Source organism: Terrapene carolina, unplaced genomic scaffold (genome assembly GCF_002925995.2).
Source record: "Terrapene carolina triunguis isolate 2854851 unplaced genomic scaffold, T_m_triunguis-2.0 Scaffold236, whole genome shotgun sequence".
Taxonomy (NCBI): domain Eukaryota; kingdom Metazoa; phylum Chordata; order Testudines; family Emydidae; genus Terrapene; species Terrapene triunguis.
In genome coordinates, this window is record NW_020664587.1 from 1269125 (window position 1) to 1296503 (window position 27379).

The 27379-nt window shown below is 48.1% G+C and overlaps 1 protein-coding gene across 1 annotated transcript in view; it reads right to left on the reverse strand.

The window, feature by feature from the left end:
* THEMIS2 (thymocyte selection associated family member 2) overlaps window positions 1–26682 on the reverse strand; it is a 33011-nt gene extending 6329 nt beyond the window's left edge. Inside the window, exons 1-3 of the mRNA XM_026657169.2 lie at window positions 26589–26682; window positions 5992–6132; window positions 4060–4470 (exon numbers count right to left, since the gene is read on the reverse strand). Coding sequence (XP_026512954.1) covers window positions 4060–4470; window positions 5992–6132; window positions 26589–26682 — 646 coding nt within the window. The remainder of the gene's footprint in view (window positions 1–4059; window positions 4471–5991; window positions 6133–26588) is intronic.
* Between the last annotated feature and the right edge of the window lie 697 nt (window positions 26683–27379).

Below are 27379 nucleotides of genomic sequence, written 5' to 3' on the forward strand. Positions count from 1 at the left end.
TGGCTGGGCAGGGGGAATTTGGCACCCAGAAGACATACCAAAACACATAATATAATCTTTTTTTAAAATCTCATGAATTTTGGGTGTGACTCATGATTTTTGATCACTTGAGGTTGGCACTATTCAAACTACCCTATACCTGTAAGAGAGATTGGAGGAGCAGATCGCCTGGAACAGAGCAGTGCCATTTTGGCAAATGGGTGCGTGCCAGATGTTTCCAAGCCCTGTCCATAGCTGAACGTTCCACCTCCTATGACTTGTGGTGTGTGCACCTGGGCCATGAAGAAGATGGGGGCTCATAGGTCTAATAGGAATCCCTAATTCCTATTGTGCTAGCCAGTTTTGTAAGGAGTGAGACTTATGGCTGCTCAGCTCAGGGCCCAGAAGCGGCTGGTGCACAGCCAAGCACGGTACTGGCACCGCTCAGAAGTGTTCTGTGCTCCAGAATCTGAGCTTTCAGCTTTAAGAAAAGTCTGTAGCTGTTATGATTGTGAAGACAAGCTCAGAAACATGAACCAACTGTAACGAATGCAGAGCTGAGTCTGCAGAGAGCCTGAGGTCTGGTCTATACTACCCGCCTGAATCGGCGGGTAGAAATCGACCTCTCGGGGATCGATTTATCGCGTCCCGTCGGGACGCGACAATCGATCCCCGAATCGGCGCTCTAACTCCACCAGCGGAGGTGGTAGTAAGCGCCGCCGACAAAAAGCCGCAGAAGTCGATTTTGCCGCCGTCCTCACAACGGGGTAAGTCGGCTGTGATACGTCGAATTCAGCTACGCTATTCACGTAGCTGAATTTGCGTATCTTAAATCGACTCCCCCCTGTAGTGTAGATGTACTCTGAGAAAACAGCTTGGAGAAGTGTGAAGAACCCCACTCAAATCAGTGAGGGATTACCACAGGCATCCATCGATGATCATTTAAGATGTGGAACTCATTGTCCCAAGAAGTTGCTGAGGTGAAGAATTTAACAAGATTCAAAAAGGGGTTGGATAGTTATATGGAGACCAAGAATATCCAGTTATTTCAATACTAAAAAAAGTGTTGGAATATTAGAACAGGCTAGGGATACACAGAACTGGGACATTAAACCTTGTGCTTCAGGATTTAAGCAATCTCTAACTATTACAGACCATGTGAGACCTGGGAGAGACGGCACAGATTATATCACTTTGGCTACTGTGGAATTCTTATGCCTTTCTTGGAAGCATCTGGTGCTGGCCACCCTTGGAGGTGAGATTATTGTATGTTTGGTCTGATGTTGGGTTCCTCAGTTGGGAGGAAAAATTTTATCAGAAAAATGTGAATGATAATTGGAAATTGTTTAAGAACACTTTTCTACATGCCCAAAAAGCCAAAATCCCACAACTAAGGAAGAAGACCATATTGGTTAAAAAAACAACCTGGTTTAAAGGGGAAGTGAAGGCAGTTATACAAAATAATAATAATAATAATAATAATAATAATATAATATACAAAAAATGGAAGAAAGGGGAAGTTGATAGTAATGAATATAAATCAGAAGCTAGGAATTGTATAAAATAGAAAAGGGAAGCAAAGTGACACAAGGCGAAATCTATGGCCAGCAGAGTTAGGGACAATAAGAATGAGATTTTTTTAAAGTACCCCTCTACCCCGATATAACGCGACCCGATATAACATGAATTCGGATATAACGCAGTAAAGCAGCACTCCAGGAGGGCGGGGCTGCGCACTCCGGCAGATCAAAGCAAGTTCGATATAACACGGTTTCACCTCTAACGCGGTAAGATTTTTTGGCTCCCGAGGACAGCGTTATATCGGGGTAGAGGTGTATATTAGGAACAAAAAGAATGCAAACAATGGTATTGGTTCATTACTAGATGGTGATGGTAGAATTATCAATAATATTGCAGAAAAAGCAGAAGTAATCAATAAATATTTCTGTTCTGTATTTAGGGGAAAATAGATGATGCAGGCATATCATATGATGATAATGATAACACTCTTTCCATTCCACTAATATCTCAGGAAGGTGTTAAATAGCAGTGACTAAAGTTAGACATTTTTAAATCAGCAGGTCTGGATAACTTGCATCCAAGAATTTTAAAAGAGCGGACTGAGGAGCTTGCTGGACGATTATTGTTGATTTTCAATAAGTCTTGGAGCACTGGGAAAGTTTCTGAAGACTGGAAGGAAGCTAATGTTGTGCCAATATTTAAAAAGGGAAAAGGGGATGAGCTCGGTACTTATAGGCCTGTCTGGCTGATCTTGATCCTGGGCAAGATAATGGAACAGCTGATATGGAACTTGATTCATAAAGAATTAAAGGAGGGTAATATAATTAATGCCTATCAACATGGTTTATGGAAAGTAGATCCTATCAAGCTAACGTGATATACTGTATTATTTTGATGAGATTACACGTACTGATGAAATATACTTAGACTTCTGTAAGGCATTTGACTTGGTACCATACAATATTTTGATTAAAAAACTAGAAAGATATAAAATTAACACGGTGCGCATTAAATGGACTAAAAGCTGGCTAACTGATAAGTCTCAAAATGTAATTGTAAACAGGGAATTGTCATCGAACGGTATATTTCTAGTGTGGTCTCAGGGAGACTGGTTCTTGGCCCTACTCTATTTAACATTTTTATCAATGACCTGGAAGAAAACATAAAATCACTGACAAAGTGTGCAGATGACACAAAAATTGGGGGAGTGGTAAATAATGAAGAGAACAGGTCACTGACACATAGTGATTTGGATCACTTGGTAAGCTGGGGGCAAGCAAACAATGTATGTTTTAATATGGCTAAATATAAATGTATACATCCGGGAACAAAGAATGTAGGCCACACAAACAAGCAGAGAAAGGTGTAACATAACAATGGCTGGAAGTTGAAGCCTGACAAATTCAGAGTGGAAATAAGGTGTAAATTTTTACCAGTGAGAGCAATTTGCCATTGGAACAATTTACCACGGGTCATGGTGGATTCTCCATCACTGACAATTTTAAAATCAGGATTGGATTTTTTTTAAAAAGCTCTGCTCTAAGGATTATTTGGGGGCAGGTTTCTGGCTTGTGTTATACAGGAGGTCAGACTAGATGATCACATGGCCCCCTCTGGCCTTGGAATGTGGGAATCTATGAATCCAGGCTGGCAGTTCCTAGGTTCCCATGTAAATATCAGCATTGTTACCATTCCATTGCTCGTGAAAAAGGAGAGTGTGGGGTGGGGCAGGTTTGTACAATTCACTGTGACTGCTCGGTTTGATGCCTTACATGGGTGGCGCTTGGGAGATGCCATTACTTATCCCGCCCCCCAGTCAAGAAGGAGCTGAGCCCAAGGAGCCCCATCAAGGTGAGCCAGGGCCAAGGAACCCAGGGGCAACACCATCATATTTTGAAGATCTGCACAGTTTACTGTGAGCAGCAGCATCCCATTTTGGTTACTCACATAGGTGCTTGGAAAAGTATCTTTGTTATCCAATCTGGCCCACTAGCTTAAATTGTCTGATGTGGATTATTTGGGTTCTTAATAGCTTCAGTTAATGATTTAAATAAATGCCTCAGTTCATTGAAAGGAAAGTTCTTCCCCAACAAAGTCACACAGAGACAGCAACACACACATTGAGATAGGCACACGCTAGGGGGACCACCTTTGTTGAATGGAACTAAGGAAAAACCACAACTTTAAGGGACATTAAGGGACATTTTAGGGAAACACCATTTCCCTTCGCATAGCATGGATTGTTCTCTCAAGTGTACAATTCAATTATCGTAAGCTTCAACTTAAAGTTTAAAACGTACTAATGATCTGTTTTAGTACATTTCAGTACATTTTACAATAAGGGCTGAGTGGTTCCCTTAAGGGATAAATCAATGAAATAAGGGGCTGCCCCTTAAAAGAAGGGATGGGTGGTCACCCTAGCACACACAGAGACTCCAGGACACACCTCCCCCATAAACTAACCCAGAGGCACGGAGCCATACACACACCACTCCATCCAGCTCTCTCTCACACACACACACACACACACCCAGCAGCCCCGGCTGCATCCGTACTCACTGTGCATTATCGCCTGCACTTCGTACACGGGGCAGAGGAGCAGTGAGTGCCTGCCGAGTGCAGAGCATTTCAGGTACTGGCCCCTCAGGGCTTCCAACTGCAGCACCTGGCTCAGCGTGTAGCTCTGCTGCCCGCTGCACTCATAGAACTGACCCTGGAGGGAGAAGGGGAGGCAGAGCAAATGCTGCCCATCCTGCCCCGTGGTTGTACAGTTGGCAAACTCCTGGCCCTCATGCCTGGTCACCGAAAGCAGGGAAATGGGCTGGCCCTTGGGAATGACCTGCCCATCCACGGTCAAGTCAACTGCTGAGGTGAAGGAGAAGGGCATGTTCTGGAGCCCTGCTGGCCTGGTCCTGGCAAGCTTCTTCAGGCTCGTGTATGACAGCTTGTCTCGGCTGGGCTGGAAATGCCCTGCAGGAGGGCCAGAGGAAGCTCACCGTTAGTGGGGCAGGTAGGGTTGCCGCGTCTGGGATGATCCTGAGCCCATCACACTGGACAGTTGGCCGTGTGCACTGGAACCCAGGCAGGCCTTCCAGGACAGCTACCTCAACAAAGGGACGGTCCTGGGAAAACCTGGCCAGGCAACCCTGAACCAGGGACCCCAGGAATGAGGAGCCTCAATGGAGCCTCATCTGTACACAAGCCTCAGCCATGCACAGATCTCAGCAGCGCCTGCATGAGGGGCTGCCCCACCCCACCACCCACCCCACAACAGCAGCAGGGCTGGGGATTAGCCACGCCCGCCTCAGCAAATGCAGCCAGAGTGGGGATGTGGCCTGGAGGTGATGGGCATGTGTGTATGTGGCTGGGTGTGTGTGTGTGTGGCCTGTGCAGGGCCACTGGGTGAGGTGGGGTGTGTGGCCTGCATGTGGTGGCCAGGGTGTGTGTGGCTGGGGCATGTGTGTGGGGCTAGGGTTGCCAGATATCCGGTTTTCGACTGGAACACCCGGTCGAAAAGGGAACCTGGAGGCTGCTGACCGGGCCATTGAAAGTCCAGTCGACAGCGCAGCGGGGCTGAGGCAGGCTCCCTACCTGGCTCTGCGTGGCTCCCGGAAGCAGCCGCCATGTCTCTGTGGCCAGGGAGGCTCCGCGCACTGCCCCCACCCCGAGCACCAGCATCTATGCCCCAGGGTCCCTTTCGACCGGACACCTGGCAACCCTAGACAAGCGTGTTCAGTTTTCTGCAATCAGAACGTTGGCAACCCTAGCAGGGCCTGTTTGTGGTGGGCAGGCTCTGTTTGGTTATACGTGGCAGGGGAGTGTGGGGGGGTGAAGCCTATATGTCATGGCAGGGTACGTGTGTGGCCTATATATGTTGGTGGTGTGGGGATGGTGAGACTGTGTGTGTGTGTGTGTTTATGGCTGGGATGAGGATGGCCGGTAGGTAATGGCGGGGGTGGGGGTATGTGAGGAGGCTGGTGTGTGTGTGTGTGTGTGTGTGTATGTTTGTGTATGGCTGGGATGCGAATGGCCTGTAGGTAGTGGTGTGTGTGTGTGTGTGTGTGTGTGTGTACATTTGTGTTTGTGTGTGTGTGTACGGATGGCTGGAGGTAGTGTTGGGGATGTTTATGTGTGAGGGACCTGGTGGATGAAGCTTGGAGGCAGTGTTTTGGGGGAGAGGGGAGGGCTGGTGTGTGTGTGTGTGTATATGGCTGGGGTGCGGATGGCCTGGAGGTAGTAGGGGTTGTGTGTATGTGTGTTTGTGTGTAGGGGGGAGCTGGGAGTGTGGATAGCCTGGAGGCAGTGATGTGTGTGTGTGTATTTGTGTGTGTGTGTATGGCTGGGGTGCGGATGGCCTGGAGGTAGTGGTGGGAGTGTGTATATGAGGGGGTGGTGGATGGTTGTGTGAGGGGGAGGATGGGGTGTGTCTGTGTGTGGTGGGCGGGTGCCTACCTGCAGTAGGCTGGGTGGGCGTGGGGTGTCCCAGTTTACCTTTGAAGTTCAGAGGCAGCTCTGTTGCTAGCCCGGTCTCTGGATCCTCGCAGGTGACCTTCTGCAGGCGAAGGCCAGTAATTTTCATCAGGTCCCCTGTTGATAAGCAGCACTCGCTGCCGCTCACCTCGTACACAGACCCTGCAGGGGAACATGGGGGCGGTTTAGTGAGTCAGCCATCACTGACAGCGCTGCAGTCACTCAGCCCGTCTCCGGGGTGGAACCTCACTGTCCCCCAGCAAGGCCCTCGCTCCCCAGGAAGCACCACACCTTGGAGAAGGGCCCCAGCCGGAGAGGAAGGATGGAAGGATGGCCCTCTCCTGCTGTGAGACCCTGGGCAAGGCAGTGCGGCCCAGAGCCTCCAAAGTGCTTAGGTGCCTAACTCCCATTGATTTCAGTGGAAATCAGGTGCCTAGTTACCTCTGGGGTTCTGGACCTTAGTCTCTCTGGGCCTCAGCTCCCCATCAGTACAGTGGGTTAAGAGCTCTGTTGCGCCCCCGGAAGGACAAACAATAAAGACTGTGATGTTCCCAGGTATGACAGTACTGGGCCCGCATCAGTTCCCACCCTAGACAGCCAGAGCCTGTTGGCTAATGAGCTATTACTGGTGGAGGACAGCCACCAGGCCGATCAGGAGGGGAGCGGCTGCACAGGCCTGTGCAGTCCAGGCCAGGGAGCATGCTCCTTGGTGGGGCAGGGGACCCCTCCAGCCAGCAGCAGGACTGAGGAGGGCTGGGAAGGAGGTGTGTGCAGAGCAAGAGTCAGAAGGTCTCCCTGTGGGCAGTGACTGTGCTCTCGTGAGCCTTTCCCCTCCGGAAAGAGGGACGTCCACATTAACGGGCGACACTGGGGCCGTGGCTGCGAGCACGGTAGCTGGGGGCCGAGGCGGCACTTCCTGAGCCAGAGAAACGGCGAGCATGGAGAACGCCTTCCAGAGACTGCCCCACCCAAGGGCGGGGTCACTGTAGACAGCAAGGCCATGGGAGCACCATGCCTTCTGTGGCTCAGGGCTTGAGGGACCCCACTGCAAACGATGCCGGCTCCCGGGACCTGGGTACCAACCTGACTTGGCCTAGACACCAGCAACTGTAACAAAAGTCTTGTTCTGAGCGGGGAGATAGCTGACATAGAACCCCCAGGCTTCCAGGATGGAGCCACCTGTGGGGGGTCAGCGGTCATGCCTGCTGGAGGCAGGGGTGGGGGGCCAGTCAAACCTGCTGGAAGCGGGGGTGGGGGGCCAGTCGTGCCTGCTGGAGGCAGGGGTGGGGGGAAGCAGTCGCACCTGCTGGAGGCGGGGAGGCAGCCATTGTACCTGCTGGAGGTGGGGGAGAGGAAGGGGCGAAAGTAGCTGAATTGTGGAGGCTCCTGGGGGGCACCTCTTGTTACCCTGCAAGGTGAAGGCAGGGCTGGCACAGCCCGGAGGAGAGTGCTGGAGTGGCCAACAGGCTGGTGGTGTGAAGTGGCTAGTACCCAGCCACCACGGCAAGGCTCTTGCTAGAGGCTGACTCGCAGTCCTGGGTACCTCGAGAATTGTCACGTTCTGCCCTCCCCCAGGGCTGCAGGCTGCCTGGCCAGGTGTCCCCTTATATGTGCAGTGAACTGAAGCATACGGCCTAATGGCTATTTTAAAGCTTATGGGAAGCTGCTGACTAATTTTTCTCATACTGATTCATTTCCAGTCCTCATTCAGTGCCACAGAGATTAGCCACCCCTCTCAGAGCCAAGAGTTCTGCTTTTGCTGAGCCCTGCGTGGGAGTGATCCAGCAGAAAGGGTCTCAGCATGAGGGCTGGTAACAGACTGTCAGGGCACCTCATCCATCCCCTGGGACAATGCTCTCCGGATCATTCTCCCCGCGCTGGCTCGAGCCAGGCCCCGAGTCTGTCCCAATGGCACGGGGACAGGAGATCAGTGCCTCCTGGTCCTGAGCAGCTTGTGGGGCTGCTTCCATCTGAGGCTGGAACTGGTTCCTCATTCCTAGTGCCTTATTCAGAGGCCAAAATGTTGTAAAAGTTCATCAGTGTAAGATTACATAAATGTCACCAAACATGTGATTGGATTGTATAACTGGTTACGTTAATAATTAATGCGTTATTAATTACTTACTGTCCAAATAAGGAATTGGCCCTTGATTGACTGAGTGACAAAATAACTCTGGGTCACCCCAGGTGCCATGGCCCTGTGAACATCAGAAGGAGCTGGACATGTCATTTCCCTTTGGCCTGTGTCATGAGCACCTCACCTCCGAAAACATACCTACGTGTATGGGCGATGGGTATCGTAGGCAGGGGAAGGCTGTGCCTCCCCAAACAGCCTGGCATGGCCCCGCCCACCCTCCACCCCCAGCTTCTCTCCTGCCTGCCATTCCCTTCTGGGGCTGAGAGGCTGGAGCAGGCAGGCTGGTGCCGCAGTGTGCACAAGACCCCCCGGCTGAGGCCACCCACGCCACCCATCCTCCCGGCGCTGGGGCCAGGTGTGGGGAGGCAGCCGCGTGTGGGGTGTGTGCTCCGGGCTCCAGTGGGGGAGGAGGGGCAGAGGAAGCTGGGCAGAGGGGGAGGGGCCGGGAGCTAGCCTCCCCCAAGGGCGCGTTCACCTGCTGCCCATGCCTACATGTGCACACAGTTATAGTGAGCAAAGTATCAGGGGGTAGCCGTGTTAGTCTGTATCTACAAAAACAACAAGGAGTCTGGTGGCACCTTAAAGACTAAGGGTATGTCTACACTACGAGAGTAGTTCGATTTTAGTTAAATCGAATATGTGCAATCGATATTAGAAAGTCGAACGTATGTGTCTACACTAAGGACAGTAATTCGACTTTGTCAGTCCACACTACCAGGGAAAGCGTCGACATTGGAAGCAGTGCACTGTGGGCAGCTATCCCACAGTTCCCGCAGTCCCCGCCGCCCATTGGAATTCTGGGTCGATCCTCCAATGCCTTCTGGGTAAAAAAATGTGGCGAGGGTGCTTTTGGGTAACTGTCGTCATCCGTCAGTCACTACCGCCCTCCCTCCCTCCCTCCCTGAAAGCGCCGGCGGGAAATCAGTTCGCGCACTTTTTGATCAGTGACAGCGCGGACGCCACAGCACTGCGATCATGGATCCCGCTGCGACCATCGCTGCAGTTGTGGCCGTTCTCAACACCTCGCAGCTTATCATACACCTTTCCCTGAGGCAGATGCAGAGAAATCAGGCGAGGAGGCTACGGCACCGGCGTGAGGGCCTGAAGTCGGAGAGTAGCACAGAGCTGTCAGAAACCACGAGCCCCAGCGCCCAGGACATCACTGTGGCAATGGGGCATGTGGATTTTGTTGAACGGTGATTCTGGGCCCGGGAAACAAGCACGGACTGGTGGGACCGCATAGTGCTGCAGGTCTGGGATGAATCCCAGTGGCTGCGAAACTTTCGCATGCGGAAGGGGACTTCCCTCGAACTTTGTGAGTTGCTGTCCCCTGCCCTGAAGCGCAAGGACACCCGCATGCGAGCAGCCCTGACTGTCCAGAAGCAAGTGGCCATAGCCCTCTGGAAGCTTGCAACGCCGGACAGCTACCGGTCAGTCGCGAACCACTTTGGCGTGGGCAAATCTACCGTGGGGGTTGTTGTCCTGCAAGTAGCCAAGGCAATCGTCAAGGTACTGCTGTCAAAGGTAGTGACCCTGGGAAACGCGCAGGCCATCATAGATGGCTTCGCTGCGATGGGATTCCCAAACTGCGGTGGGGCTATAGATGGGACTCACATCCCTATCCTGGGACCGGGCCACCAGGCCAGCCAGTACATCAATAGAAAGGGCTACTTTTCAATGGTGCTGCAAGCACTGGTGGACCATCGGGGACGGTTTACAAACATCTACGTCGGATGGCCGGGCAAGGTTCATGACGCTCGCGTGTTCAGGAACTCTGGTCTGTTTAGACGGCTGCAGGAAGGCATTTACTTCCCGGACCACAAGATAACTGTTGGAGATGTGGAGATGCCTACAGTGATCCTCGGGGACCCAGCCTACCCGCTAATGCCCTGGCTCATGAAGCCCTATACTGGGGCCCTGGACACTGCACAAGAACTCTTCAACTACCGGCTGAGCAAGTGCAGAATGGTGGTGGAGTGTGCTTTTGGCCGTCTCAAGGGGAGATGGAGAAGCTTACTGACTCGCTGTGATCTCAGCGAAACCAATATCCCCATCGTTATTGCAGCTTGCTGTGTGCTCCACAATCTCTGTGAGAGCAAGGGGGAGACCTTTATGTCGGGGTGGGAGGTTGAGGCAAATAGCCTGGCTGCTGATTACGCCCAGCCAGACAGCCGGGCGATTAGAAGAGCCCAGCGGGACGCGCTGTGCATACGGGAGGCTTTGAAAGCCAGTTTCAAGGCTGAGCAGGGTACCCAGTGACTTTTAAGTTTGTGGACACAGAAGCTGAACTTGCCCCCGTTTCTTTACCCAGTTGCCGTCGACTATCCTCTCCAGTTACATACCCCCTTCACCCCCTTCCCAAAAAATAAAATCTGTTCTGTTTTGTTAATGGACACCGTTGTCTTTATTACTGTTTTCGCGGGAATGTTTTAAACCTGGGACGCAGACTGTGGCGGGGGGCGGGTTTAGTGTTGTGATGCAAATGATGCTTCTAAACTCCAGGAATGACAGGCTCCGCGGTGGTGGACTGGTTGTTTCAACGGAGCCTGCCAGCCCTCCTGGCCGGGACTGCGTGTATGTGTCGGCTATGTGACTGTCTTGCAGGGGGAGGAGGGTTACAGATCCCCTGCTGCGCGGCTCTGTGATCCAGGGTAAGGACCGCTGCATAAGAACTGTAACTGCCCTCCCCCGCCACCAAGTCACAGAGCAACACCACCCCCCCCACCACACAGAACATGAAAACCACCTCCCAGACTGACCAGGATAACTAGTCACTGCACTGTATATGTGCCCTGCTGCTGGACCTGCCCCCTGCTAAAGGTGACTGTCCTGTCCAATGACCAAGCCCCTTCCCCCCCTTCAGACAGACTCTCATCTAAAAGAAGAGGATGGAAACAATAATGAACAAAAACGTATTTTTTATTAACAACCGCACATGGAACGGGGGGGTGAAACTTGGACGGGGTCTTGTGTGAGGCGGGTAGGAAAGGACTTTTCAAATTTTGGGGAATGAGAGCCTTCTAGTGGTAGAGCAGTCCGCAGGGGTGGAGTGAAATTTTTCACGGCCCCTTCCCCCCCTCCGTGTTTGGACTTTGGGTGAGGGGGGTATGGGACTTGGTGGCGGGGCAGGGCAGTTAGAGAGAGACTGCAGCGGGGCTCTCTCCTCCTGCCTCCGGTCCTGCAGAACATCCACAAGGCGGCGGAGCGTGTCCGTTTGCTCCCTCATTAGTCCAAGCAGCGTTTGAGTAGCCTGCCTGTCCTCCTGTCGCCACCTCTCCTCCCGTTCCATGTTTGCCCGGTGCATTTGGGACAAGTTCTCCCTCCACTGTGTCTGCTGGGCTGCCTGTGCTCGGGAGCATGCCATTAGTTCAGCAAACATGTCTTCCCGTGTCCTCTTCTTCCTCCTCCTAATGTGCGCTAGCCTCTGGGCAGATGTGGCTGTGGGAATTGGAAAAAGGGAGTGAATTCCTGAGACAGATCAATGTATCTGTGAACAGAGAACATAGTCTTTCTCTGTGAACAAGACCATGCAGAGCACCTATCACACGCGCACTGAGGACAAGGTCGAATTTTCGGCCCTCGCCTACCGTGCCTGCGGTCTTGCTGTGGCGAGCTGAGGAGCAGGGCAGGACACCGGACTTTGTCTAGCTGTCAAACATGGTAAGCCGTAGACTTGTGGCTGCTTAAAACTTTAAGAGTGGCACTGGCCTCCTTTCGCATAGAAAGCAATGCGAGTCTCTGCTGGCAGCAATCCTGCAAGCATGAACTCTGGCCCTGTCCCACCCCCTCGCGGCTGTAAACCGCGTGGCTGTAAACCGGCGGTTGCAGTTCTGTAAAGGGACGGGCAAGCAGTCCCAATACTAACTTTCCCCTACCTAATTCACAGCAGGGAGTCATGCCAGACATCACCCTCCTGAAGGTCTCTGAGAGCCAGAAGGAGCGGATGCTTCGTGACAGCCTGCAGAAACCGGGGCCATTTGCTGCAATGCTCTGCAAGGCCATGATCCCCGAGTACCTGCTGGCGTTGTGGCAGGGAAACGTCTCATACCACGGGGGGCCTAACAAGCTCTCCCTGCCCAGGAACCTGCTCATGAGGCTTGAAAAACACCTGCAGGAGACCTATGAGGAGTTCTCCCCGGAGGATGTCGCCTCTATCCCCGGATACATTGACCAGTTTTTGGGTTAGGTGCCCTTGGAGGGACAGAAGAGTGCAGCGTTTTGGGCATTATAATCATGAAGCGGACATTGTGAAATTTTTTGAAAATAGACTATATATTGAAGCGCCCAAAGACAGACTAATCATGATACACTTTGCACAGATTCCCGTTTTGTTGGACTTTCCTGTTTACATGTTTTGAAGCACTTTACCCACTGTTAATATTTTAAATCTTCCTGTTTTGTTGTAAATAAATGTTTACATGTTTTAAAGCACTTTACCTATTGTTAATATTTGAAATATGCCAGTTATGTTATAAATAAATGTTTAGATATTTAAAACACTTACTGCTTGATCCTTCCCCTGAATCTGTGTCTGGGATAACGGCTGGGGAGGGTTGGTAGGGGATCTCTGTGAGGGTGATGAAGAGCTCCTGGCTGTCGGGCAAATCAGCGCTGTCGACTGCCTCGTCCTCCTCATCTCCTTCCTCCTCTTCCCCGTCCGCTGAGGAACCGGCCGCGGACAATATCCCATCCTCAGAGTCCACGGTCAGGGGTGGGGTAGTGGTGGCGGCCGCACCTAGGATGGAATGCAGTGCCTCGTAGAAACGGGATGTGTGGGGCTGGGATCCGGAGCGTCCGTTTGCCTCTTTGGTCTTCTGGTAGCCTTGTCTCAGCTCCTTGATTTTCACGCGGCACTGCGTTGCATCCCGGCTGTATCCTCTCTCTGCCATGGCTTTAGAGATCTTCTCATAGGTCTTTGCATTCCGTCTTTTGGAGCGCAGCTCGGAAAGCACGGACTCATCTCCCCACACAGCGATGAGATCCAAGACTTCCCGATCAGTCCATGCTGGGGCCCTCTTTCTAGTCTGAGATTGCACGGCCATCTCTGCTGGAGAGCTCTGCATCGTTGCCACTGCTGCTGAGCTCGCCACGGTGTCAAAACAGAAACTGCGATTCAAACTGCCCAGACAGGAAAAGGAATTCAAATTTTCCCGGGGTGTGGCTGGTCAGAGCATCCGAGCTCGGACTGCTGTCCAGAGCGTCAACAGAGTGTTGCACTGTGGGATAGCTCCCGGAGCTATTACCGTCGAATTCCATCCACACCTAGCCTAATTCGACATGGCCATGTCGAATTTAGCGCTACTCCTCTCGTTGGGGAGGTTTACAGAAATCGATTTAAAGAGAGCTCTATGTCGAACTAAATAGCTTCGTGGTGTGGACGGGTGCAGGGTTAATTCGATATAACGGCGCTAAATTCGACATAAAAGCCTAGTGTAGACCAGGCCTAACAGATTTATTTGGGCATAAGCTTTCGTGAGTAAAAACCTCACTTCTTCGGATGCAACAAAGAAGTGAGGTTTTTACTCACGAAAGCTTATGCCCAAATAAATCTGTTAGTCTTTAAGGTGCCACCAGACTCCTTGTTGTTTTTATAGTGAGCAAACTATCCTTTAGTAAGGAACTGGGGGTTCAACCCCCATAAGTGACAAAATTATCCATTAAAACTACTTTTCATCATATAATTGGGTTTGCACTAACCAATTTTTTCACAAGAAGTGTCTGTTTTCTGCAGAAAAGTTTAACTTCTTGTCCAAATATCTAACCCCTGAAAACTGAGACATTCATCTCCCAGTGTGATGCTGTGACAAAAAGGATTAATGTGATCCTTGGATGCATAAACAATGGAGACATGAGTAGGAGCAGAGTGGTGATTTTACCTCTGTAGACTGCATTTGTGAACCCAATACTGGAATGCTGCACACAGTTCTGGGGTCCACATTTCTAAAAGGATGCAGAAAAATTGGAGAAGGTGCAGACAAGAGCCACAAAAATAATTCAAGGTAGGGTGACCAGGCATCCCAGATTTAAGGAGACCGTCCCAGATTTAAGCCCTCCTGCAGCTGTCCCAACTTTTTCTTAAAAACAGGCAAATTGTCCCGTATTTTCTGTCTCCCCCACTCAGTACTGGTGGGTCCTGCTGCTGGCTGGATCCCTGCTCACCAGTGGTGAGTGTGGGGGGGGGGTCCAGTGGTTGACAATGGGGTGGGTGAGCAAGGCTGTTGGTGGGGTGAAGATGCAGTGCATGGGGCTGGCCACTCTTTGTGTGGCTGGGCTCACAGACACAACACTCAGCAGGATGCATATTTTTAAGGTTGTTACATAATTAAACACAGGGTGATAAATGTAGCTGTTTTCCTCAGTTCTTAATTTATCAAAGAAGAAAATGGGGGGGAGGGATAGCTTAGTGGTTTGAGCATTGGCCTGCTAAACCTAAGGTTGTGAGTTCAATCCTTGAGGGGGCCACTTAGGGGTCTAGGGCAAAATCAGTACTTGGTACTGCTAGTGAAGGCAGGGGGTGGGGCTTGATGACTTTTCAGGGTCCCTTCCAGTTCTATCAGACAGGTAAAACAGGGTTCCTATTGATTTCTTAATTTGTAACTGTCCATACAATTTCTCTGCAACAGTTTGGGACAAATTGTTGGAATACTGGGTTTGAGTTATTTGTATGATTACTTAGAATGGAAATGCAAAATAGAAATGTGGGTATGATATTTGGCAGAGTATTAAACTCCAGCTCTGGGAGTAGCAGATCCTTATCTCTCCATGACAGGATAATGGTCACATGTGACTTGAGGTGACCTGAGAACTATTTTGTAATTTACAGTCAATCAAAACATAGTTCCTTATTTAAGTGCTATTTGTTCCCTTCCTCCATGGACCCTGTGACTCCCCTCAACTTGCTTCCTCCATGGTCCTTGTGACACCCCGCCCCGCAGCTCTTTTCCTTCACAGACCTTGTGAAATGCCCCCAACCTACTTCCCTTGGGACCCTGCCATGGACCCTGGGTACCTGCTACTGTCCCCTTACTCTATGGACCCTGTGACCCACCACACACACACACACACACACCCTTTCTCCACAGACCCTGGGACACCTCCCCATAGTACTGTTAATATTAACTTTTATGATTTTTATGTATTAAATGTTCATGATTCTTTTACATGCTAACCAAAATCCTTCTTATGTTGTGTATCTATATATATTTTAGTTTCTTGTATCTATGAAGCTGAAAGTTCTGTCCTGAACCTGAAGTTAGCAAGTAAGCAACTCTCAGGAATTTATGTAATTGGGCTGCATCTAATTATTCCCTGCACCTCTAAGACTATGAGACTCCAGGTGTCCAGGAAAAGGATCTCTCAAAACTAATGAAGGTCCCTGCAAAAGTGTCTTATAATGAACAAAGACTGGGTAATTGATAAGGAGGCACATATAATTCAGTTACACTCTGATTGATAAGAGGTATTTGTTGTTGCATATGTTTTCTGTGATATGTGAAATAATGACAAATCGAAAGATGTTTTAACTCGTTAGGAAGTGCTTGTTGCAACAGTGTCCTTAATAATAACTGAGTTAGGAATCCCTTCAGCGTATCTGGCATGTAACCTAAGATGCCATACAAGAAATTCTATATGTAATTAGGTAAAATGAGAATTTGAAAACAACACACAATGAAATTAACTGTAGGGAAATAATTTTTCCCTCCAAAAGGGAATGGCTTTGTCTCACACCCTACAAAAGGACAGAGGTCTGGGGAGTTAGAGGAGGATGAACATTGCCAGCACCCCACCAGTGGGAGGAAAGGGGCCAGCTCTTCACCTTACACACAGAGAGGTAAGAGAGCTTTGCTTTCTCGATATGCTGTTAATTGTTGATTCAATAATTCCATTTGAGCCTGTTGTTTTGACAATCTTGCATTGTTATTAAATCCAGACCACAACAGCACCTTCCCCAATGGACTCAGCAATCCACCCAGCTCCATGAACCCCGTGACACTTCCCCCACCCCCTGTGACCTCCTCCCCCCACAATCCCCTTCCCCCACAGACCCTGTGACACTCCCCCACAACTCCCTTCCGGGGGACTCCTCCAACACCTTTCTCCCCCAGACTCTGCCTCCCCCATGGACCCTAGGCAACCCCCAATACTCCCTTCCACCATGGATGCTGCAACCCGCCACAGCCTCCCCCTCCTGGACCCTGCAACAGCCTCCCCGCACACCTGCGCTCTGCCTGGAAGGCCCCCACTGTGTCTGGTATCTGGTCTTTACCCCTCCTCCCTTTCTGAAATCTCCAGATGGTGACTCCTGGCTTCTGCCTACCCCATCACACCCTTTGTTGCCATCCAGGTTTCAGGGGCTGTGTAAAATCTGCAGGCCCCTGACTGGATCTCCGTGAGGAGCAGCATTAACCACACTAGCCAGCAAGTCTGGCCTTAGGAAAACTGACGCCCTGGATGAACTTGTATTTTGGTAGCCCGCCATCACCCCTGGGCCCCACGGGCTCCCTGGGCTTCCCTCCCCCCCCCCACACCTCCGGGCACCATAGCCTTTCCACAGTGCTTAATTTGCATTGAAAGAGGTGCCAGAACTCAGCCCTGGCACAAATTAAGCACCGGCAGGGTGGCCTGATACCGACGGGTGCTGGCTGGGCACCTAGCTCTGAAGGCACCACCACCACCAACAGCAGACAGAAGTAATGGTGGCCTGGTATATGGTGCATTGCACCCTTACTTCTGCACTGCTGCTGTGGCTTGTAGTTAAACAGTTTAGCAAGGTTATGCACATTGTACATGTTGTACAACAATAATACAGTACAGCAATAATATAACAGTACAACGATAATACAGTAGTACAGCAATAATACAGTTGTTTTTACACAGTAACCACGTTGAAATTAAATGACAGTTTATCCTGGCCAGTCCATCCTGGAGACTTTGTGCTGCTCCAGAGTGGGGTAAAGCAGCCAAAGTGCCCTGGGAATCTGGCCTGAAAAGCTAATCAGAAAAACAAGTGTAGAGGTTCCTTTAATTGTAAGAGTTAATACTAACAACTCTCTTCGGAAGGGACCATCACAAAGCTCACAACTTTCTGCCCCAAGAGCAAGGGGCATTTCTCTGATCTTGCCGTCTCTAATATAAACATCTCGCAATAGGTATATATTTATTTAAACAAAAACACCCTACCAAACCAAGACACTCCCCTGCACAGGTCTCCCTCTGGGGAAAGGCTGAGAGAACAAAAACACATGACACATGTGCAGTCATGTGGCTTAATGCACTCCTGCAAAGTGCTCAGATACTATGGTGATGAGCGTGGTATAAATACCTATATAGCATAGAAGGGAAATCAAACCTTCAATCTCTACTGATCAGTCTCTGATTAGCAGGGATTAGGATGAGGCCTTAATTGGGCAGATTATTCCCACATCTGCCTGCTGTGGTGTTTCTCACACCTTCAAGTTTGTGGATGACACTAAGCTGGGGGGAGAGGTAGATATGCTGGAGGGATAGGGATAGGATACAGAGGGACCTAGACAAATTGGAGGATTGGGCCAAAAGAAATCTGATGCGGTTCAACAAGGACAAGTGCAGAGTCCTGCACTTAGGACGGAAGAATCCCATGCACTGCTACAGCTGGGGACTGACTGACTAAGCAGCAGTTCTGCAGAAAAGGACCTGGGGACTGTAGTAAGATGAGGCCCTGAAACATAAACCCTTATATCAGACGCCCTGTATGAGACCTGAGGCCTGAGCTAAAGTAATGGTCAAGACTTTGCTAACATAAAGCAAAGTTAAGCTGTGAGCCAGAGGCAGGCCCTGCTCACAGAAGTTGGCAAGAAGAAGGCTGCTAATTGCACGTATACACATACCTAAAGGGTGTCAAGCACTAATAGTATAAACAGGTTCCAGGATGGCACCAGAACAGTCCAGTACGAACACATTCCACAGAGATAATGAGGAACAGGCTGACCCATCCTAAAAGACAGGGTCGAAAGGATAATATGATGGCTAGACTTGTTTGTTCGAATCAGCATGTACCAGGAGAGAGGCAGCACCCCAACACGCAGAGGGATTGTACCTCAATGCGTCAGGAGTGATGTGTAACTTGTTTGTACCTGTGTATAAGAATGCATCCCTGGGGCGGTGTCTTTGTCCGGCCTAGGGGGCAGTGGAGAGTCCCACCACTGACTGAGCTGTGTCCATTGTCGGGGGCACATATTTGTAGTATGTCCTGTAGAGTCTGCGGGAAACTATTACTGTGTTTCATTTGACAATAAACCTGGCCGGGTGCCTTCGTACCTTATCGGAGTCTGTGGTCATTGGGGGTTCTCTCGGGGTCTGCTGTGCCAGAGATCTGCAGAGCCGGGGCAGCACACAGAAGGAACACAACCAGCTGACTGTGATCAACATTGAACAGAACAGAGCACCACACTGGTGACGTGTTACAACATTGGTGACCACAACTGCTGATCTGGTGAGTAAGCGAGCTGTCCGCTGTAGGAATCGCGATCTAACATGACAGAAAACCACAAGCTAGGAAACTCCCTTAACCCCTCCCTGCAAATCCCCACAGAGTTTAAAAAATATAATGGGGAAGAAACATGTAATGTAATTTGTAAGGCTAGGGCAGAGACAGTAGCCTTGAAATGTAGACTATTGCAAACTATAACCATGGCTGTTAAAACAGCACCCCTCTGAACTGGTGGGGCAAGTAACAGTAACAAAAAAAAAATAGAGTTAAAAGAATCAAAAGAAGCTACAAAGCCCTGGAATGCTCCCACCCCTCTTGCAGGGTGGTGAGCAGCCCAGAGACAACCAGCACAGGAACAGAATAAAACATTGAAAACAGCTGTAAGAAACCTACAAAAAAGAGATATGCCGTCCGCTGTTATAAATATTTGTGGTCAACAGCAGGCTTCAGGTAGCTCCCCTGTGCCTGAAGAATGGGGACAGAAATGGAAAAAGCAAAATTAAAAGATGAATTGTGGTCCACTGCATTGCAACCACCACCTTATAATAAAAGCCAGGTTCCGGTTAAACTTAAACTGACACCTAGACTGGTGCCTGTCAGAACAGGAGAAGTAAGTGCACAAATGGAAAAAGTAGCACACAATACTTTCTCTGAATTGGTAAATCAGATGAAGGAAAAAATGGAACAGTTCACAGAGCACATTAGGAGACAGGAGCTGCGACTTGTGTGTGTCACATGACTCCTTTTTATTATTTTTATTTTGTTGCAACAAAAGTCAATTTTATACCCTTTTAAAAATATATGTATATGTGGTACCACATTATTTTAAGTTCCTGGTTGGGAATAATCATAGTATTATTAGCACCACTTTTTTTCTGCAAAGTTTCAGTTACAAATATGTGTACATATATTTTTGCCTCAACAAATAATTCAATTGCAAACAAAAAGAATTCTGTTTTATTAATCACAGTTTTGTTTTGTTTTTTAAGGTTTTTTATTTGTTCTTCAAAGAAAAAATGTAAGGGGAAACCTCAACATTAAGGTAAAGATAATATTAACAAAATGTCAATTTCTTGTTTGGGTTTTTATAAACTTGTTTGCACTTTTAAATATAGTTATAAGAATGTGATAGCAAAAATGTTTAAAAATAACAATTTATGCATAACGCTAACCAAACAATTTCAACAGGTTTCCACCTTTGGCTCCCAAACACAACAAAGCATCATGAAAGTTTAATATCCTCAAAGTATTTGCATGGACCTGTATTAAAATCTGTTTTGGTTTAATTTTATATGCTTTTCTTTTGTTATGTTATGTTAATGGGAAGCAGTGGTTGTTAAAGTTTGTGCTTCTAAACAGTTAACAAGAGTGAAATTGGTATCACAAGCAAATTAACTCTAAAAAGCGTGGTAAAAATTCTGTTATTGACTCTTTTGCTAACACAGAATGTTCAGCAGGAAAAAAAAGCAATACACCTTCTCACTGAAGATTGTGAGCATTTATTTTAGCAGTAAAGCATTACATTTAGTATAAAATATTAGTAATGCACCTCAAATGAAAATGAATGTCTACACAACAATTGCAAAAGTACAGCTTGTGTTATAAAAGACTCGGTCCCTATTACATTGTCCCTATTACATTGTAGACAAACTAAGTTAAACTTTGTATTAAGTTTGGGTTACTGAAAACAAAAAACAAAAAAGGAAAACAAAAACTTTACTATGTTAACTGACAAAAGTTGTTTAAGTTGCATCCCACCGACCAAAGACACCAGAAAATATCACACCCTGAAGACACCAGAAAATATGAGTATACAGTGAAGAAACCCCCAAGCATCAAGAAAAGAAAAATTAAGTGATTTATAAATAAGAGACTGGTCAAATACACTGTTATCTACCATATATGGACAATTAAGTTAACAATCAGCTAAAAACCACTAGCTGGACCAGGATAAACTGTCATTTAATTTCAACTTGGTTACTGTGTAAAAACAACTGTATTATTGCTATACTACTGTATTATTGTACTGTTATATTATTGCTATATTGTATTATTGTTGTACAACATGTACAATGTGCATAACCTTGCTAAACTGTTTAACCAACACACAGGTAAAAATCAACAAACGAATGGCAGCAAACAACATGAAGGCAAGGAGAAACAAGCTGGTTAAAAAAAATTGTTACACAATAACTACAAATTAGATATATAAATTCCCTGTTAGTACTGGTCACAATTTGGGATCAGTAACACTGCATCCTAACTGAGGCACATGTTATTCAAAACAATCTGGGTACCAATACTAACTCCTGACACAGCAATACTTGATAAATTGGTTACTGTCCATTCAGTAGGTTATCTGAAAGACAGCATCCATGAAAAACAACTGGATCTACGTCAACTACTGGTGTATCATAGAGCAGTGCAATCCATGGAACAGAGAAGCTAGCCGTTCCTGTTTCCTGCCCAGCAAAGCTTACCAGAGGGTGACGACCAGCAGTAAGGGTAACCTATAACATGAATGGGCAGTACTGTGTAGTAACTAATTACAAGACATTTATATATAAAAGCCTCATTTGTAGTGTCACTACTCCAGATTTCTATTTTACTTCTCATCTACATAATACTGTGGAACACACTATAGCAACGCCTATCCCGGTATTTCAAAACACTCAGCCTATTACTAATGATGATACAGGTGATAACTGCAATTGCCCTAATAGCCGCCACCTTCAGCCCCCAACTGAAACCTCTCCAGCGCATCATCAGAGATCTACAACCTATCCTGAAAGATGATCCCTCACTCTCACAGACCTTGGGAGACAGACCTGTCCTCGCTTACAGACAGCCTCCCAACCTTAAGCAAATACTCACCAGCAACCGCACACCATACAACAAAAACACTAACCCAAGAACCAATCCTTGCAACAAAGCCTGATGCCAGCTCTGTCCACATATCTATTCAAGTGACACCATCATAGGACCTAACCACATGCCATCATGTGCCAGCAATGCCCCTCTGCCATGTACATTGGCCAAACTGGACAGCCTCTACGCAAAAGAATAAATGGACACAAATCGGACATCAGGAATCATAACATTCAAAAACCAGTGGGAGAACACTTCAACCTCTCTAATCACTCAGTGACAGACTGGAAGGTGTCAGTTTTGCAACAAAAAAACGTCAAAAACAGACTCCAAAGAGAGACTGCTGAACTCAAATTAATATGCAAATTAGACACAATTAACTTAGGCCTAAACAGAGACTGGGAATGGTTGGGTCATTACACTAATTGAATTTTTTTCCCCATGTTAAGTTCTCCTCACACCTTCTATGGGTCATCTGGATTATCACTTCAAAGTTTTTTCTTCTGCTGCTACTGATAGCTCATCTCAATTGATTGGCCTCTTACAATTGGTATGCGTACTTCCACCTTTTCATGTTCTCTGTATGCATAAATATCTTCTGTCTGTGTGTTCCACTCTATGCATCTGAAGAAGTGAGGGGTAGCCCACGAAAGCTTATGCTGAAATAAATTTGTTAGTCTCTAAGGTGCCACAAGTACTCCTGTTCTTTTTCCTAATAGGAGTGTGTTTCTATCTGTGTCACCAAAGTAAAAGGGCCAGAGTACAACACCAGATTGGAAAAACATGGTTATGCTTGGATATAAGGTGGTGTCATATGCACACATTCATACTATACATATATACCCATATACGCTACAAAGATATACTCCATATCCATATTATTCATATATATTAATTATTTGGGAGTACCTCTAAGGCTCAGTCATAAAACTACATTCCTCAATCATGGCCCTGACATTCCGAGGCCCACCATAAGGGACTAAAAATAATTGGATAATAAAATCTGTCCATCAGTCGTACGAGGGAATGTGCAGACTAAAGACAGGTGGGGCATGAGTGTATGGATGGTAAAATAAGGTAACCACATAACAGTGTTTAGGCCACTGGGTTATCTTTAGTCCATGCATTATGCTTTTCTGGGACGATGGGTAAACATCCCCCCCATAAAAAGACAAAAAGTGGGGGAATGTAGTAAGATGAGGCCCTGAAACATAAATCCTTGGTATCAGAGGCCCGGTCTGAGGCCTAAGGCCTGAACTAAAGTAATGGACAAGACTTTGCTAACATAAAGCAAAGTTAAGTTGTGATCCAGAGGCAGGCCCTGCTCACAGAAGCTGGCAAGAAGAAGGCTGTTAATTGGATGTATACACATATCTAAAGGGTATCAAGCACTAATAGGATAAACATGGGCCAGGATGGCACCAGAAAAGTTCAGTACGAACATATTCCACAGAGATAATGAGGAACAAGTTGACCCATCCTAAAAGATAGGGTCAAAAGGTTAATATGATGGATAGACTTGATTGTTCGAACCAATATGTACCAGGAGAGAGGCAGCACCCCAACATGCAGAGGGGTTGTTCCTCGATGCGTCAGGAGTGATGTATAACTTGTTTGTACCTGTGTATAAGACTACATCCCTGAGTGGATGTCTTTGTCCGGCCTAGGGGGCAGTGGAGAACCCCGCCATTGACTTAGCCGGTCCATTGCTGGGGACACATATTCGTAGTATGTCCTGTAGAGTCTGCGGGGAACTATTACTGTGCTTCGTTTGACAATAAACCTGGCCGGGTGCCTTCGTACCTTATCAGAGTCTGTGGTCACTGGTGGTTTTCTCGGGATCTGCTGTGTCAGTGATCTGTGCAGAGCCAGGGCGGCATACAGGAGGAACACACGCAGACGACTGTTATCAACATTGAACAGAGCAGAGCACCACACTGGTGACGTCTGACGACAGAGATTACAGTGGATGAGAAGCTGGATATGAGTCAGCAGTGTGCCTTTGTTGCCAAGAAGGCTAACGGCATATTGGGCTGAATTAGTAGGACCATTGACCAGCAGATCGAGGGAAGTGATTATTCCCCTCTATTCGGCACTGGTGAGACCACACCGGAGTATTGTGTCCAGTTTTGGGGCCCTCACTACAGAAAGGATGTGGACAAATTGGAGATAGTCCAGCGGAGGGCAACAAAAATCATCAGGGGGCTGGAGCACATGACTTACGAGGAGAGGATGAGGAAACTGGGCTTGTTTAGTCTGCAGAAGAGAAGAGTGAGGGGTGATTTGATAGCAGCCTTCAACTACCTGAAGGGGGGTTCCAAAGATGATGGAGCTCAGCTGTTCTTAGTGATGGCAGATGACAGAATAAGGAGCAATGGTCTCAAGTTGCAGTGGGGGAGGTCTAGGTTGGATATTAGGAAAAACTATTTCACTAGGAGGATGGTGAAGCAGTGGAATGGGTTACCTAGGGAGAACATAAGAACATAAGAATGCCTGTAATGGGTCAGACCAAAGGTCCATCTCGCCCAGTATCCTGTCTACTGACAGTGGCCAATGCCAGGTGCCCCAGAGAGAGCGAACCCAACAGGCGATGATCAAGTGATCTCTCTCCTGCCACCCATCTCCACCCTCTGACAAACAGAGGCTAGGGACACCCTTCCTTACCTATCTTGGCTAATAGCCATTAACGGACTTAACCTCCATGAATTTATCCAGTTCTCTTTTAAATGCTGTTATAGTCCTAGCCTTCACAACCTCCTCAGGCAAGGAGTTCCAAGAGTTGACTGTGCGCTGTGTGAAGAACTTCCTTTTATTTGTTTTAAACCTGATACCCATTAATTTCATTTGGTGGCCCCTAGTTCTTGTATTATGGGAACAAGTAAATAACTTTTCCTTATTTACTTTCTATATATCACTCATGATTTTATATACCTCTATCATATCCCCCCCTTAGTCTCCTCTTTTCCAAGCTGAAAAGTCCTAGCCTCTGTAATCTCTCCTCATATGGGACCCGTTCCAAACCCCTAATCATTTTAGTTGCCCTTCTCTGAACCTTTTCTAGTGCCAGTATATCTTTTTTGAGATGAGGAGACCACATCTGTACGCAGTATTCAAGATGTGGGAGTACCATGGATTTATATAAGGGCAATAAGATACTCTCCGTCTTATTTTCTATCCCCTTTTTAATGATTCCTAACATCCTGTTTGCTTTTTTGACTGCCGCTGCACACTGCGTGGACGTCTTCAGCGAACTATCCACGATGACTCCAAGATCTTTTTCCTGATTTGTTGTAGCTAAATTAGCCCCCATCATATTGCATGTATAGTTGGGATTATTTCTTCCAATGTGCATTACTTTACATTTATCCACATTAAATTTCATTTGCCATTTTGTTGCCCAATCACTCAGTTTTGTGAGATCTTTTTGAAGTTCTTCACAATCTGCTTTGGTCTTAACTATCTTGAGCAGTTTAGTATCATCTGGAGGTCGCGGAATCTCCATCCTTAGAGGTTTTTAAGGCCCTGCTTGACAAAGCCCTGGCTGGGATGATTTAGTTGGTGTTGGTCCTACTTTGAGCAGGGGGTTGGACTAGATGACCTCCTGAGGTCTCTTCCAACCCTAATCTTCTATGATTCTATGATTCTTCTGAAGGTGCTGGCCACTGCTGGGGACAGGAGACTGAACTAGACCAGCCGTTTCTGTGTTGACTCTACAGCTCTTCAGATCATCACCCATCAACATCCTCATTGGGTTTGTTGTTAGCGGTCATGGATAGACAAGGATAGACAAGGAGGGTGAGATAATATCTTCTATTGAACCAACCTCTAATTCCGAATGAAGCTTGTCTCTCTGATAGCCTGGGACCAACACGGCTACAACAATACTGCAGTGACCATGGATGACATTTTTAATGTAAAAAACAAGGAAATTCTTCCAATGAAGTTAAAGCTGAGAGGACATGTCAGTAATTTAGGGTAAAACACATTCCAGGGAGGGGGTAATTATCCCAACCAACCATTATAAACCCAGACAATTCAAAGTTAGTGTTAAACTGAAACAAAATTTAAACATGCTAAAATATGGAAATGCACAGCTAGGGTACGCAAACAACCTTAATTTTGCCCTGTAGGGAGATGTGCGGGCTGGCACAGGCACGCGCGCACACACACACACACACACATGTATGCACAAACACTCATGCATGCACACACAGAGAAAGAAAAAATTAGATGTGCCTTTAAAAATCAGTTTTATCTAATCTGGGCCCACAACCCTACAATGACTTAAATATAATAAATCTTAAGCTTAATCAACACCATAAAACCCATGTGCTGTCACTACAGGGCAGAGTGCGCTGCATGTTTTCATGCTGTTACATATTCTTAACTCCATCTTAACATTGCCTGCCTTGGTGCTAGCTGGTCTCTCTCTCCAATTTGACATCTGCCTCCGGGAAGTGTTCCACCGAGAATCAACAGCTCCAGCTCAGCGGGCAGGTCTGGGCCCTTGTGGGTTATAGGGACTTTGGAGCCAGAGGCCAATGAATGGTCTCGTCCTGCTGCCCATTGTGCAGTAGCTGAGACCCTCGTAAAATCAATAGCAACAGCACATTTCCTTCATGCAGTCTCTGCCCTTCTTCCATTACGGGATAAAAACTCTGATTGGGGAGGGGTTGTGTTTGTCATTGTTCAGATTGTATTAATGTCCCTTTGGGCAGAAGAGAGCCAGTGTCACTCCAACAGACAGGCTTTGGCGGGGGGAGTGCATGGGGTTTCAGTGAATTGCAATGGTCAGATCACAGCCCACTCCACAAGCTGCTTGGATACAAGTGAAGGCTCCCTGCCCTGGCTTGGCAGAAGGACCCTTCCCCATTGCCGGATGTTGTCACCACAGTATCTCCTGCTGGTGTGCGGAGGTGGCGCAGAGTGGTTGCTATCGAAGCACTCTATGCTGCTAGCACAGAATGAGGTGAGGCTGGGATGGGATGGAGAGAGCCCTGTCCTGCAGTGACTACAGGCAACACCCTGCTTCCTCGGCTCCTGAAGGAGTTCAAGGCTTTGCAGATACGGGTCTCTAGGCCCCACTCCACTGGCACCAGCAGCAGAGACATCCTGGCTGTGGTCAGGAAGCAGGCAGGTACTCACCTTGGAAGTACACCCCGGAACAAACCTTCAGCACCCTGGGCAGGGATGCAATGTCCAGGGATAAGATATACTCCTGGAAAGAGAGGGGCTCCATGGCTCTGCACCCTCCCTGTGGTTCTGCTGGGATCTGAGTGTAAGGGGAGAGAGGGCACTCTGGACTGCACTGTGTCTTTCACTTCTGCTTTTGACTGAAATAACTTCCTTCCCCAGGCAGAGGCGGATACTGCTGGCAGTGCTCCAAGCCTCTTACAAAGCCCTGGCTGCCTCAGTGCCAGGACTTCCACCCCTTCTCTGCAGGCTCCCGTGCATTATCCCCACCAAACAGTATTTCCCCCCCTGCCATGGCCTCACGTGCCAAAATTCATAGCCCACAGCAGGGCCACTGGACCAAACCACTGAACGCCCGGCGTCCATCCTAGCCGGCATTTACAGGTTTGTTCAAGGGCTTTCGCCTCCCCTGCTATAAAAATTGTTCCAGCACTCCGGGTGCTTGGGCCTTTCTGTGCTGACGCTGCTGCTCTGCTTGGAGGGGTTTTGGTCTGTGAGCCCTGAGATGAGGAACTGGGTGCATTGGCTTAGCAGAGGTCCTGGCATCTCGGCCTGTCCAAACCAGACTGTCTCCACACTGTGTCTCCTTGGCTTGCGCTGCGCCTTGCTGTCTAGCCAAGGCCAAGCTCCGAGTGCCCTGGAATAGAGGCCAACCTGCCCCCTGCCAGGGCCAGCTGCAACCACTCTGGAGTAAAGACTGGGGCCCTTGCAAAGGGAGGGATTGGTAGCAGGGGAGGGATGTG